At 42.6% G+C, this 13,194-nt stretch overlaps 1 protein-coding gene across 4 annotated transcripts in view; it reads left to right on the plus strand.

Annotated features, from left to right (window-relative positions):
* The window catches only part of apbb3 (amyloid beta (A4) precursor protein-binding, family B, member 3), a 15,005-nt gene extending 2,055 nt beyond the window's left edge, over positions 1-12,950 (plus strand). Inside the window, exons 2-13 of one of the 4 annotated variants that reach the window (XM_042499252.1) lie at positions 5,248-5,444; positions 5,667-5,722; positions 5,813-5,861; positions 7,612-7,761; positions 8,644-8,771; positions 9,079-9,084; positions 9,217-9,331; positions 9,479-9,560; positions 10,900-10,983; positions 11,076-11,191; positions 11,278-11,457; positions 11,933-12,950. In XM_042499252.1, coding sequence (XP_042355186.1) covers positions 5,248-5,444; positions 5,667-5,722; positions 5,813-5,861; positions 7,612-7,761; positions 8,644-8,771; positions 9,079-9,084; positions 9,217-9,331; positions 9,479-9,560; positions 10,900-10,983; positions 11,076-11,191; positions 11,278-11,457; positions 11,933-12,181 — 1,412 coding nt within the window. In that variant the 3' untranslated portion in view covers positions 12,182-12,950. Of the gene's footprint in view, positions 1-5,247; positions 5,445-5,666; positions 5,723-5,812; positions 5,862-7,611; positions 7,762-8,643; positions 8,772-9,078; positions 9,085-9,216; positions 9,332-9,478; positions 9,561-10,899; positions 10,984-11,075; positions 11,192-11,277; positions 11,458-11,892 lie in introns of all 4 variants that reach the window. The other 3 variants (XM_042499254.1, XM_042499255.1, XM_042499253.1) reach the window with 3 other exon arrangements.
* The last annotated feature ends 244 nt before the right edge of the window (positions 12,951-13,194 follow it).

Genomic DNA, 13,194 nt, shown 5'->3' on the forward strand with positions numbered 1-13,194 from the left:
TCCCAAATATCAGCCTGTTGAGTTCAGTAATTTAAGAAAATAAAAGCTCAGCTTTGAACTGAAGTTTGATGCAAAATAAAGAACGAAGTCGATAACTTTTTCAGCCCACAAACGAACTTCTTATTTCAGGAAGCTCAGAGACGTCAGCGACTGTGTCCATTCGTCCAAAAATGTCCAAACACGCATCCTCTCAGTCTCTGTGACAATGACATCATGTACAAACACATCAGGTGACCTTTTTTTTACAGGATTTATAGCCCTCTGATTGGCCATCAGTCACATGACCCCACTGAGAGAATAGGTCAGACAGGACCTCACAACGACAGAAGAACAGAAACACACACACACACACACACACGGACTGCGGGATACCAGGACACTCTGTCTGTGAGGTCATAATGACATCACTTCCTGCAGTCTGTCAGAGGAGGTGAGGCCAGTTAGTACCAATCAGATCGCCTGATTCCTGTGAGACAGTTAACCCTTTGAAATCTGAACAAATTGGTTTGATTAAATGCAAAAACTTAGGAAGAAAAAAAAATCAACCATCTGTACCTGAAAATAAGCAAAGAAAAATAAAATAAATAATGATTTAAAAAAAGGGAACAACACAAATTACAAATTAGAGAAAAGGGCTGAAAGTGGAGAAAAAAATGCTACGTTTTATTTTATTTTTTAAGTATAATTATAACAGTTGTATTTTGTTGTTGTTGTTTGGTTTTTTTAGTTTTATGTTTATTTTTCTGTTTTCTAAACTAACGTCCTGGTCATTTTTTGTCACCCAATTCATTTCTTAGGTCGTTTAATGCTTTCGTTTTCATTTTTCTATCGTTCTTTTTACTTTCTTGTTTTTATAAATTTCAGCTAATTTTTACTAGTTTCTTGTTAATTTTTGGGTCATGTCTTCTTTCACTGAAATCAAAGACATCAAGTTTGCTCAGGTTTCAAAGGGTTAAATGCTGCTCCCATCAAAGCATATATTCTGGTTGTGTACCGCCCACCAGGGGGTAATCTGGATAGCTTTGTCTCTGAAATGGACATGTTACTCTCTGACATCCCTGATGATGGCACACCACTGACTGTCATGGGAGACATGAACATTCACATTGACAGTACTCTCGCAAACAACTTTCTGGCACTACTCTCCTCCTCTGCACTTGAACTAGCTCCTTCTCCTCCCACCCACAAAGCTGGTAAAGTCCTTGACTTGGTGCTGACTCGTAACTGCTCCATAGCAGATGTGACAGTTACCCCTCTACACCTGTCAGACCATTTCTTGGTAAAATTTGCAGCTGCCTTTCCGCAATTGCAGACACCCACTCAGAAAATTTCCCTCCGCAGAAACCATAAGTCCCTCACAGCAGCACAGCTGTCTGATGAGGTGAGCTCTGCCATGCCTGACCACTCACACTTCTCCTCACTTTCTGTTAATGAGGCTACAGAAACACTCTGTTCCTCTCTGGCATCCTCTCTGGACAAACTCTGCCCCCTGGTGTCCAAACCAGCCAAGAAAAAACAACCAAGTCCATGGCTCTCTGAAGCTCTGAGAGAACAAAGAACTGGACTCAGGGCAGCAGAAAGAAAGTGGCGTAAATCCCAAGAACCCACTGATTTGTCCTCATACAAACAGAAAACTTGCTTCCTTTACCTCTTCCTTGCAGTCCGCTAAGAAAGCCTTCTATCAGAACAAGATCTGTGCTGCTACTGACTCCAGAAAACTGTTTATGGTGTTTAACTCCTTGCTTTCTCCTCCAGCTGCTCAGCCTTCCCCTACACTGACTCCAGACATGTTTGCCTCCTTTTCACTGAAAAGGTGGCTGCAATCAGCAACCAGTTCTCTGAGCCTGACCGGCCCAGTCAGCTCAAACCCACTACTGCCGCTTCACTCTGCTCTTTCGCTCCTCTGACCGAGGATGAGGTCTCCAGACTTCTTCTGAGCTCAAAACCTACAACATGTCCTCTCGATCCAATACCCACCCGCATCCTGCAGACCATCCTGCCCACTATCAAACCTGCAGTCACACACATTGTCAATTCCTCCCTAAAAACTGGCACTTTTCCTGCTACTTTTAAGCAAGCCCGTGTCACCCCACTGCTCAAAAAGCCTAATCTCAACCCCGCCCAGGTTGAAAACTACAGGCCAGTCTCACTTCTACCATTTCTGTCGAAAATACTGGAGCGCGCAGTATTTAACCAGGTCTCTGAACACTTGCGGAACAACAGCCTACTCGACTCCTTTCAGTCTGGCTTCAGGTGTGACCACTCCACTGAGACTGCACTCCTGTCAGTCACTGAGTCACTGAGACTGGCTCGAGCTGCTGGTCAATCCTCTGTCCTACTGCTGCTGGACCTGTCTGCTGCCTTTGACACGGTGAACCATCAAATCCTCCTCTCCGCACTCTCTGAGCTCGGCATCTCAGGTTCTGTCCTATGGTGGTTCAAGTCCTACCTCACAGGCAGATCCTTCAGAGTGTCATGGCGAGGAGAGGTGTCTAGGCCACATGGCCTATCGACAGGGGTTCCTCAGGGGTCGGTGCTTGGTCCCCTACTCTTCTCTCTGTACACCACCTCACTCGGTGCAGTGATCCGCTCCCACGGTTTCTCCTACCGCTGCTATGCTGATGACACTCAGCTCTTCCTCTCCTTTCCACCTGATGACAGAACGGTCTCAGCTCGGATATCAGCGTGCCTGGCTGATATCTCCACATGGATGAAGGAACGCCACCTTCAGCTAAATCTGTCTAAGACCGAGCTCATGGTCTTTCCAGCTTGTCCATCTGTTCAGCCTCGGATCAGTGTCCAACTAGACTCGAGCCTACTTGTGCCCACAAACTCAGCCAGAAACCTGGGTGTCATGATCGATGACCAGCTGACCTTTAAGGTTCATGTGGCCTCAGTTTCTCGGTCTTGTCGTTATGCCCTCTACAACATCAGGAAGATCAGACCCTTCCTGACCCAACAGGCCACACAGCTTCTGGTTCAGGCTCTTGTGATCTCACGCATTGACTACCGCAACTCTCTTCTGGCAGGCCTCCCTGCATGCTCATTCAAACCTCTTCAGATGATCCAGAACGCAGCAGCACGTCTGGTCTTCAACCAGCCCAAAACAGCACATGTCACCCCGCTGCTAATTTCTCTTCACTGGCTTCCAGTGGCAGCCAGAATCAAATTCAAAGCACTTCTCTTGGCTTACAAAACAATCACAAGAACTGCTCCAGCCTACCTGGAATCCCCGATCCAGGTCTACTCTCCTTCTCGCCCACTACGCTCTGCATGCGAAAGATGCTGTGCGGCACTTCTTCTGCCACTAGACGGCAATACCTGTGACCAATCACACCTGAAGCACTTTTTGCAATTACTAAGGGGTTTTTTCCTTAAGTCTAAATTCTTGCTTGTGTTGTACATCGCTTTGGATAAAAGCGTCTGCTAAATGAAATTGTAGAATTGTAGAATTAAATACGCCTCATGTAGAGCCTATACGTGGCTGTAGCCTCAATTGTAGCCCAAATTCTTTTGAGAAAGACTTTTTTTAGAAAGAATTATTTTTTTAAAAAGAAACATGAAAATTGGGAGGTAAAATAAAGTTCTTTAAAAAGGGGAAAATCAGAGCATTTTTAAATTAAAAACAATTATCTACATTTTGTAAAATAAAAAAGTGACATTCTCTTTTTAAAAAAAAATAACATAATACAGAAAATAACCTAAATCGTTATAATGCTTTCATATACCATTTTCTTGATTATTTTTCCCTAGAATTTTTAAATTTACTAATAATTTTCTCTCTCTTATCCAGTCATTTTCTTGTCAACTTTTCATTATTTCTTGCAATTTGCAGGCTTATCTGCTAAAGGAGCTTATGGCTATTTTCACACATATATATATATATATATATATATATTTAAATAACTCAAAGTATTATGCTTGGGGTTTTAAGGGTTTAAATGCTTCTGAAAGGCATCTGAAAGGCAACAGAACTGAATCCAGGTTTTAAAGGGTTAATCCCCCCATCATACATATGGTTTTCTTTTGATCAGCTGATTCAGCAGTTTCTGTCTCTCAGGGTTTATTAATTATTCAGATCGTCTCCTGTTTCCTGTCCCGCTGCTGTCTGACCTCCGGTCACTCTGGACATTTTGTTCTGGACGGACGACACACACTAAGAGACAAGAGATACGTGTCCCAGAGACATGATGGACGTCAGCTGGTCATATTTGCACAATAATTCTGTGGTTACTCACGTGATCTTCTTCTTCTTCTCCTCCATGAAACACGTTTTTAGATGAGGTCAGCATCTCTGGAGTTTGTCCAGAAATCCACCTGCAAATCACAGAAAAAAGCTGTTTTTTTGTTGAATGTTTTTAAATTTTAAAGTTGTCCAAATCAGAATACTTTCTTCAAATTAACCCCTGAAACCCCAAACAAAGTGGTGCAATTTCTTTCAGAAACATGGAATAAGGCAATTAGTAGATAAAGAAAATCATCTTTAAAAAGCAAGGGAAATGTCTCATGATAAGAGAAAAATGGTGGGAAAACTATATTTAAATGATCATAATTACATATTTATAATTATTTTGAGAAGTTATTATAATTTTTTAAATACCTTTTGCAAGTCATTTCTGAGTTGACAAAGCCAAAAAAATCAGGAAGAAATGATCAAACAATACAAAAAAATTACCAGGAATATAAGTAAAGAGTAAGAAAAGTACCAAAAACGAACAAGATATAATTATTTTTAATTATAAACATAGTTTTCTGGACATTTTACCTCACTTGTGTTCTTTTGTTAAGTTTTTTTTCTTCTACACTTACTTTTTTATTAATACTAATAGCACTTTTGGTTCATTTCTTGTTAATTTTTGGATCACATCTTCTCTTGTTGCTCACTGCCTTCTTCCTGTTTTTAGAGGAAATCAAGCCAATTTTCTCACGTTTCAGGTTTGTCCAAATAAGCCCTTTAAAAACTGAGCAAGAAGACAATGAGCAATGAAACAAGACATGACCCAGTACAAGAGTACACAAGACTTGCCTGAAAATTTGTTAAACACAAATGAAATTTTAAAAAAAGGTAAAACAAATAAAAGCATAAGTGCTTAAAATGATATAAAGAAAAGTGAGGTGACTCCAGGTTTCAAAGGGTTAACCTGGTTCGTCTAAATTCACAGTTTAAAAACAATCAAACAAAAAAACAAACAACTAAAAACAACCTTCAGTTTAAAATGTGATTTTTTTAATGTTCTCCCTGTTCAGACAACATCTGGACGGACCAGAACCTGCTGCTGGACCCGGACCTGCCCTCCGGCTGGAGAACCATCAAAGACTCTACGGGAACTTACTACTGGCACGTTCCCACCGGCGCCACCCAGTGGCAACACCCCTGCCTCAGCGGGACGCCACAGCTGCTCGACACTCAGGTGACCAACTCCTCACCGTACCTGGTTAACCTGGTTAGTCTTAATTTAACCCGTTTAATCTCAGTTTAACCCGGTTAGTCTCAGTTTAACCAGGTTAGTCTCAGTTTAACCCGGTTAGTCTCAGTTTAACCCGTTTAATCTCAGTTTAACCCGGTTAGTCTCAGTTTAACCCGGTTAGTCACAGTTTACCTGGTTAGTCTCAGTTTAACCCGGGTCAGATGCACTGTCTTCTTCTGTGGTGTCATATTTCAACAGGAGGAGGCGGGACAACATAGATCCAACAGAGACTCAAATGGACCACCTGAGGCCAGGTAACACACACACACACGCACGCACGCACGCACGCACGCACGCACACACATGCACACAGAGTTTATATGAATTCTGTTTTTTTCTTGCAGGTCTTCGTGGCATGAGGATTATCTCACCAACCACGACCCCAACGCCAAGGTGCCAACAACAACCACAACAACACAATCAAAACATCACCAATAACTACACACTAACAACAATAACAACAACTACTACTATGACTACTACTACTACTATTACTCCAACAACTACTATGGCAATTACTACAACAACAACATCAGTAATACAACAACAATACAACATCACCAATAACTACACACTAACAACAATAACAAAAACATTAACAACTACAACAATACAACAATAACAATACTACAATAACAATACTACAATATTACAACAACAACACCAACAATACAACAACACCAATAACTACACACTAACAACAATAACAAAAACATTAACAACTACAACAATACAACAATAACAATACTACAATATTACAACAACACCACCAACAATACAACAACACCAATAACTACACACTAACAACAATAACAAAAACATTAACAACTACAACAATACAACAATAACAATACTACAATATTACAACAACACCACCAACAATACAACAACACCAATAACTACACACTAACAACAATAACAAAAACATTAACAACTACAACAATACAACAATAACAATACTACAATAATACCACAACAACAATACAAAAACATCACCAATAACTACACACTAACAACAAAACAAAAATGTTAACAACTACATCTACTACTACAACTACAACTACAACGACAACATCAACTACTACACAGTAACTGCTAATACTACTATTACAACAACTACACTATCAACATCATCAGCAACTACCACAACAACTACTACTACTACTATTACAGCAATTACGCCATCAATAATGTCAACAACTACTGCAACAACAACAACTACTACTACAACTACAACATCAACAACAACTACAACTACTACTACTATTACTACAACCACACCATCAACATAATCAACAACTACCACTACAGCAACTTTTACTCCTACTTTTACTACTACATCAAGAACAACGCAATAACAACTAAACTACTACAACCCAACATGGTGCAGTAGTAGTGGTAGTAGTACTAGTATTCTGTGTGAGGGTCCGTGCACCAGGGATGGTGCCTGCTGTAAAACCCTCTGAGATAAATTTAGACAGATTTGTGAAGGTGAACCTTATCACTAAACGTGACACTGATAATCTCTCTCTGTTTCAGTGAGAGGTGTCATCAGATGGTTAATTAAACCTTTAATAAATGTTTTAATAAATAATAAATGACCTCGGAGATCAGACAGGACACTTCGTAAAGCTCCCTCGTGTGTTTCTGTCTGTCTACAGTCGGACAAACAGTCGGAAACACGCTGAAACGCTCCGCGGAGCTCTGAGCTGAGAGGACGGGACGTTTATTTCAATCATTCAAAAAATATAAACAAAGAGAGCGATTATTGATCAGCAGCGTTTTATTGATCTAAAGGTTGTTTTCTGATGGTTGCCATGGTGAACTGTGATGTCACAGGAAGTTGAGGATGACATCATGTCAGACGGTGTTGACGTGAATAAAGTGAGAGCTGCTGTCGGTCGGCCGGAGCTGTAATCTGCTCTAATCTCTCTCTGCTCGACCTCCCTCCACCACCGCCTCACTAATCTGATTTAATCTGTCCGTCTCTCCGTCCCTCCGTCTGTCCGTCTGTCCGTCTGTGTCCTGGTTTCTCTGTTTGTCACCCAACGACTCACTGACCGCTAAATCTCGTCATCTGTCTCTCCCTTTTGTTCTGTCTCTCTGTCTGTCTGTCCTCCTCTCGTCTCTGTCTGTCCCTCAGTGCTTCGCCGTGCGCTCTCTGGGCTGGCTGGAGGTGGAGGAGGAGGACTTGTCTCCGGGTCGCAGCAGTCTCGCTGTCAGTAACGTCATCCAGCAGCTGTCTCACTGCAGCAGCCCCGAGCAGAGAGACAGGCAGGGCGCCTGGGGGGAGGTGAGACACCTTTACCTGTCCATCCGTCCATCCGTCCATCTGTCCGTCTGTCCGTCTGTCTTCATTACACACTGACCCAGAAACCTGCTCACACCGAATAAAAGCAGGAGTCAGCCGTCAGTAAATCCTCTGATATTTAATGTTCACACTGATGAACTTGTGCTCTAAAAAAGGAGGAAAATCATCAGAAATATTCCTGTCATTAAATCATCAAAAGATTTGAAGAAAAAAATGACAAAATCTATTTTTTTAATTGTAAAAAAGAAATATAAAGAAGAAAAGCCAGATACTTATCAGCAAAATAAATTTTAAGAAAAATATTTTGCTGATTCTTTTTCTTCAAAATTTTTGGTGATTTTTCAAGAAAACATTTCAGTGATTTTTCTTTGCAAATTCTTGGTGATTTTATTTTCTTTGGAAAAAATGTTTGGCGATTTTTCAAGAAAACATTTTGCAGGGTTTTTTTTTCAAAGATTTTGGTGATTTTTTTTAATCTTAATAAATCTGAAGCACTTTAAATGTTTTGCTAATATTTTTTTCTCAAGAAAAAAAGTGTTTTTTTCTGTATTTTTGTTGTGTTTTTCCTTTAAAAATGTATAGCAACTTTTAAGGAAAATATTTCGGCAATTTTTTTTCTCAAATTTTTTTTATTAAAGAAATATTTGGGCCCTTTGGGGTGTTGATTGAAGAAAATGTTTTGGTGATTTTATTTTCCTTTATCAGAAGGTGTTGCAGCATCAAACTCACACAAAAAAATAAAGTTTATCAGTTTGAACATTAACAATTCGGCCTACATCTTCCTTTACATCTCTGTCCGTCCACTCTGTCTCTGTCCACTCTGTCTCTGTCCTCTCTGTCTCTGTCCTCTCTGTCTGTCCACAGGGACGAGAGATGATGCTGGTCCTGAAGAAAGACACTCTGACCCTGTTGGACCCGTTAGACCACACCCCCCTGCACTGTCAGCCAATCATCAACATCCGTGTGTGGGGGGTGGGCTGCAACAACGGCAGGTGAGCCAATCACAGGCAGCGTCACGTTTCTACACCCGGCCAATCAAGAGCAAGCTAACAGTTTCCCTCCGCTTTCAGTCTTTGTGCTAAGCTAAGCTAACGGCACACGCTCCCAGTCTGTTTCTGCACCCTCAAAACAAACGCACCTGTTTGTTTGTTTACCTGTCTTTGTTTGTTTGTTTACCTGTCTTTGTTTGTTTGTTTACCTGTCTGTTTGTTTACCTGTGTGTGTGTTTGTTTGTTTACTTGTTTGCACTAACCCTGTCACTCTCTCTGTTTCTCAAACACTCGTCCTCCACCTGGGCAGGGACAGGTAAACACACCTCACAGCCTCCGCCATACGTCAGGGTCACTAACCTGCTGCTCACATGACTGACGGAGCGCCAGCTGGTCACATGACTCTGTGAATGTGTGTGTGTATGTGTGTGTGTGTGTGTGTGTTCAGGGACTTTGCGTTCGTGGCGGGCGATAAGGACAGCTGCGTGCTCAAGTGTCACGTGTTTCGCTGCAACGCTCCGGCCAAAGCCATCGCCACGGCGCTGCACGAGATGTGCTCCAAGGTCAGTCAGTCCCCGAACTCACCTGAAGACTCGCTCAGGCGAGACGCTATCCTTGTTAGCTTAGCATGTTAGCATGTTAGCACGTTAGCATGCTCACGCCAGCTGCTCAGGTGACGACGATGTCGCTGTCATGTGATTTCTCCGCAGATGATGTCAGAGAAGGCGCTGATGCGGCCATCTCGCTCACTGACCATGGAGAGCATCTCACCTGAAGACCTGCCCCGACAAGGTGACTCACCTGTCCTCTGACATCACCTGCTGCTCTCTGATTGGCTGTTTGTTATGGGGCGTTACGTGTTCATGTTGTCCATCTGAAACATCCCATTCTATTGAACGTGATATCTTAAGGACACCTTTAGAGATGTTTTTGAAATTTGGCACAAACGTTCATTTTGACTCAAAGATGGACTGATTAAATTTTGGTGTTTATAGGTCAAACATCAAGGTCACTGTGACCTTACGCGTTTCATTCTTTTGAATATGAAATTGTGAACACAATATCTCAAGAACACCTTTGGAGAGGTTTTTAAAATTTGGCACAAACATTCTGTTTGACTCAGCGATGAACTTAGATTTGGGTGGTCATAGATCAAAGATTAAGGTCACTGTGACCTTATGTGTTTCATTCTTTTGAATGTGACATTGTGAAATTGATAACTTAAGAATGTCTTCCGGGAATCTCTTCAGATTTGGCTCAAACGTTCACTAAGAATTAGCAATGACCTGATTAGAATTCGGTGGTCATAGTGTCATGCCATGCATCTAATTAAAAAAATTATTACCCCAAAATACCTTAAAGGTGGTTTCTAGACCTTCTTTTTCCCATTATAGGGTTTTTTGGGGAATTTTTCCTTAGTGGATGTAAGGGTCCGGGCAAAGAGGAATGGTGCCTGCTGTAAAGCCCTCTGAGACAAATTGTGATTTGTGATGATGGTCTTTGTAATTCAAACTAACTTGCATTGACATGAATTAAAATTTGGCACAAACATTCACTTGGACAGTGAACTGATTCAATATTGGCCAAAGGTCAAAGGTCAAGGTCAGAGTGACCTGTTCTGTCTCACTCTTGTGGCAGTGATTATCTCAAAACACCTTGAGGGAATTTAAAAAATGTTGACACAAACGTGCATTTACACCTAACAATGAACTGATAAGAATTTGAATGCAAAGGTCACTGTGACCTTGACCTTTGGATTCATCTTGTTTTGTGAACCTGATTATCTCAAAACACCTTAATGGAATGTCTTCAGATTTGGCACAAGCGTTCACTTAGTTGAATTCAATTAATCAATTACTTGATTAGAAATTGGTGGTCATAGGTCATTGTGGTCTTACGTGTATCTCTTTCTAATGAACGTGATTTTTCCAAAACACGTTGAGTTACTTGATGATGAACTGATTAGAATTTGGTCAGAGGTCACTGTGAACCATCATCTCTCTTGAACATGATATCTCAAAAATGCCTCGAGGAATTTTTTTCAGATTTGGCACAAACGTTCACTCAGACTTACAGATGAGCGGATGAGAATTTGGAGGTCAAAGGTCACTCTGGTTTTCTGCTGTTTCAGTGGAGTTTCTGGAGGCGGTGCGGCAGCAGGTGCAGAAGTTCGAGGTGCAGTACATCGGTAACCTGCCGGTGTCCCGAGCGATGGGTAACACACCTGAGCATCCAGCTCTGTGATTGGTTGTAAAGACGCTGCTGGTTACCTGTCCAGGTGGACTCTAACGTGCTCATGTGTCGCAGGTATGGAGGTGCTGAACCGAGCGATCGAGAGCATCATGAACTCCACCGACAGAGACGAGTGGGAGCCGGCGGTGGTCCACGTCACCGACAACATCCTGTCTCTGTGGAGGGGAGAGGTACCGCCGCCGCCGTCCTCCGTTAGTCCGCCAGGTGATGGTTCATCAGCTGACTTCGTGTCCTCTATCTCATTGGTTCCTGACAGGAAGGGGAGGAGCCTCTCTGGGAATGTCAGGTGCGTTTCCTCACCTTTCTGGGCGTCGGCCACGACAGCCACACCTTCGCTGTGATCGTTGATGGCGGCACGCAGCAGTTTGAGTGTCATGTGTTCTGGTGCGAGCCGGATGCAGGGATCCTGTCCGAGGCCGTCCAGGCCGCATGTATGGTGAGTGCACACCTGCGCAGGTACGCCCAAACACCTGAATGCTGAAGCGCCTCTGAGAGAAAAATCAGAATAATTTGTGAAAAAAAATCATAAGAATTTCAGGTAAAAAAGCTGTAATAATTTAAGAAAAAGTCATATTTTTTTAAGAAAAGATGAAAAAAGTCAAAAAAATTTGAAAAAAACGTCCTGTCATTTGAGGGAAAAAATTGTAAAAATGTAAAAAAAAAAAAACTCCTACAAAAAACAAGAGTAATAATTTTAGAAACTTAAAAAAATAATCTGATTAAAAATTAGAGCTATTTTAGGAAAGTTGTACAAATTTGAGAGAAAAATTTTAATTATGAAAAATGTTCCAATAATGAGAAATAACATTTGTCATTAATTTGAGAAAAACACGGGTTGTATGAATTTGATCGAGGTCATGATATCTTTCAGGACCTTTGACCTCTGACCTCCGTCCCCTCCTGTCCATCAGGTCCAGTATCAGAAGTGTCTGGTGGCTCAGACTCCTCCTCCCAGGACCAAGTCGTGGCGTGCGGCCCAGTCGAAGGTCAAACGGGCGAACTCCATGGATGCCTTCCCTGCGCTTGCCTCCCGTCTCCATGGCAGCAGCAGCGGCGGCGTGATGACATCGAGGATTACCAAGAGCAACGGCAGCAGCAGCGTGAGGAAGGGGATGCTGGCGTTCTTCGAGACTTTCCGCAAACAGACCGCCACCTCCTAATGACGGGGGCGGGGCCACCAGGGACACGTGTCAGCGGAGGTCGCCGACGCTCCAGAACTGAAACGTCTCCAGGCCGACTCGTGAACTCGTGTCTCTGGTGGTCCGACCGGCTGACTGTGCCGCCTTCTCCACCACCAGCGACGCCCCGCAGACCGCCGTCGCCTTCCGTCTGTCGGGCCAGAAATACACCTGTTTGAACTCTCACCTGTTGACGGCGAGCTCGGCGCAGCAACAGCGGGCTGGAGGACACGAAGACACGGCTCGACTGGACCTGCAAACCTGCGAGGACCCGGATCAGAGACGCCGTCCACCAGCGTCTCTGCTGAGTCAGCTGGAAACCTCCTCAGGACGATCGGGCGCTCACGTCGAAAAAAAAGAAAAAAAAAAGAAACCGGAGTGTGATGCTTTCCAACGAGTCGCCGATCGCTGACTGACCCTCTGAGCCTCGTTCACCCTCTGAGCCTCGTTCACCCTCTGAGCCTCGTTCACCCTCAAACTCCCCGAATAACTGAACCTGAGCGCAGAAACACCGTGCGTGACTCCTGTCTGTCCTCGCTTCAAGCTTCGTATGTAGTGAAATATTAAAGAGCTGCAGTTTGTGTCTCTGACCACCGGAGGGCCGAACACCGACGCTGCGTTCATCGACCTACCCCTTTATTCTTCTTCGTTAGTGTCACACAGGACGGCGGGTCAAAGGTCACCACGGTCTCCGTGAAGGAGAGAAATCAACACGTTTATTTCTGCTCAACATTTCAGCCGAGAGTCCGAGTCGCCGTCAGAGAAACACGTCGCAGAAAAACTCTCAATCATTTTAGAAAAACTTATCAATTTTAGAAAAAAAGTAACAATAATTTTGCTTTAAGAAGTAAAAATAAATTAGTAAAAGTTGGTAACAATTTCAGAATAAAGTTATTTGGAAAAAGTAATAATAAAAAAAAGTTGGAATAATTTGATGAAAGCATCTTAATTAAAGAAAAAGTTGAATAAAAATGTAACAATTTGAGAAAAAAGTC

Source organism: Plectropomus leopardus, chromosome 13 (assembly GCF_008729295.1).
Source record: "Plectropomus leopardus isolate mb chromosome 13, YSFRI_Pleo_2.0, whole genome shotgun sequence".
Taxonomy (NCBI): Eukaryota; Metazoa; Chordata; class Actinopteri; order Perciformes; family Serranidae; genus Plectropomus; species Plectropomus leopardus.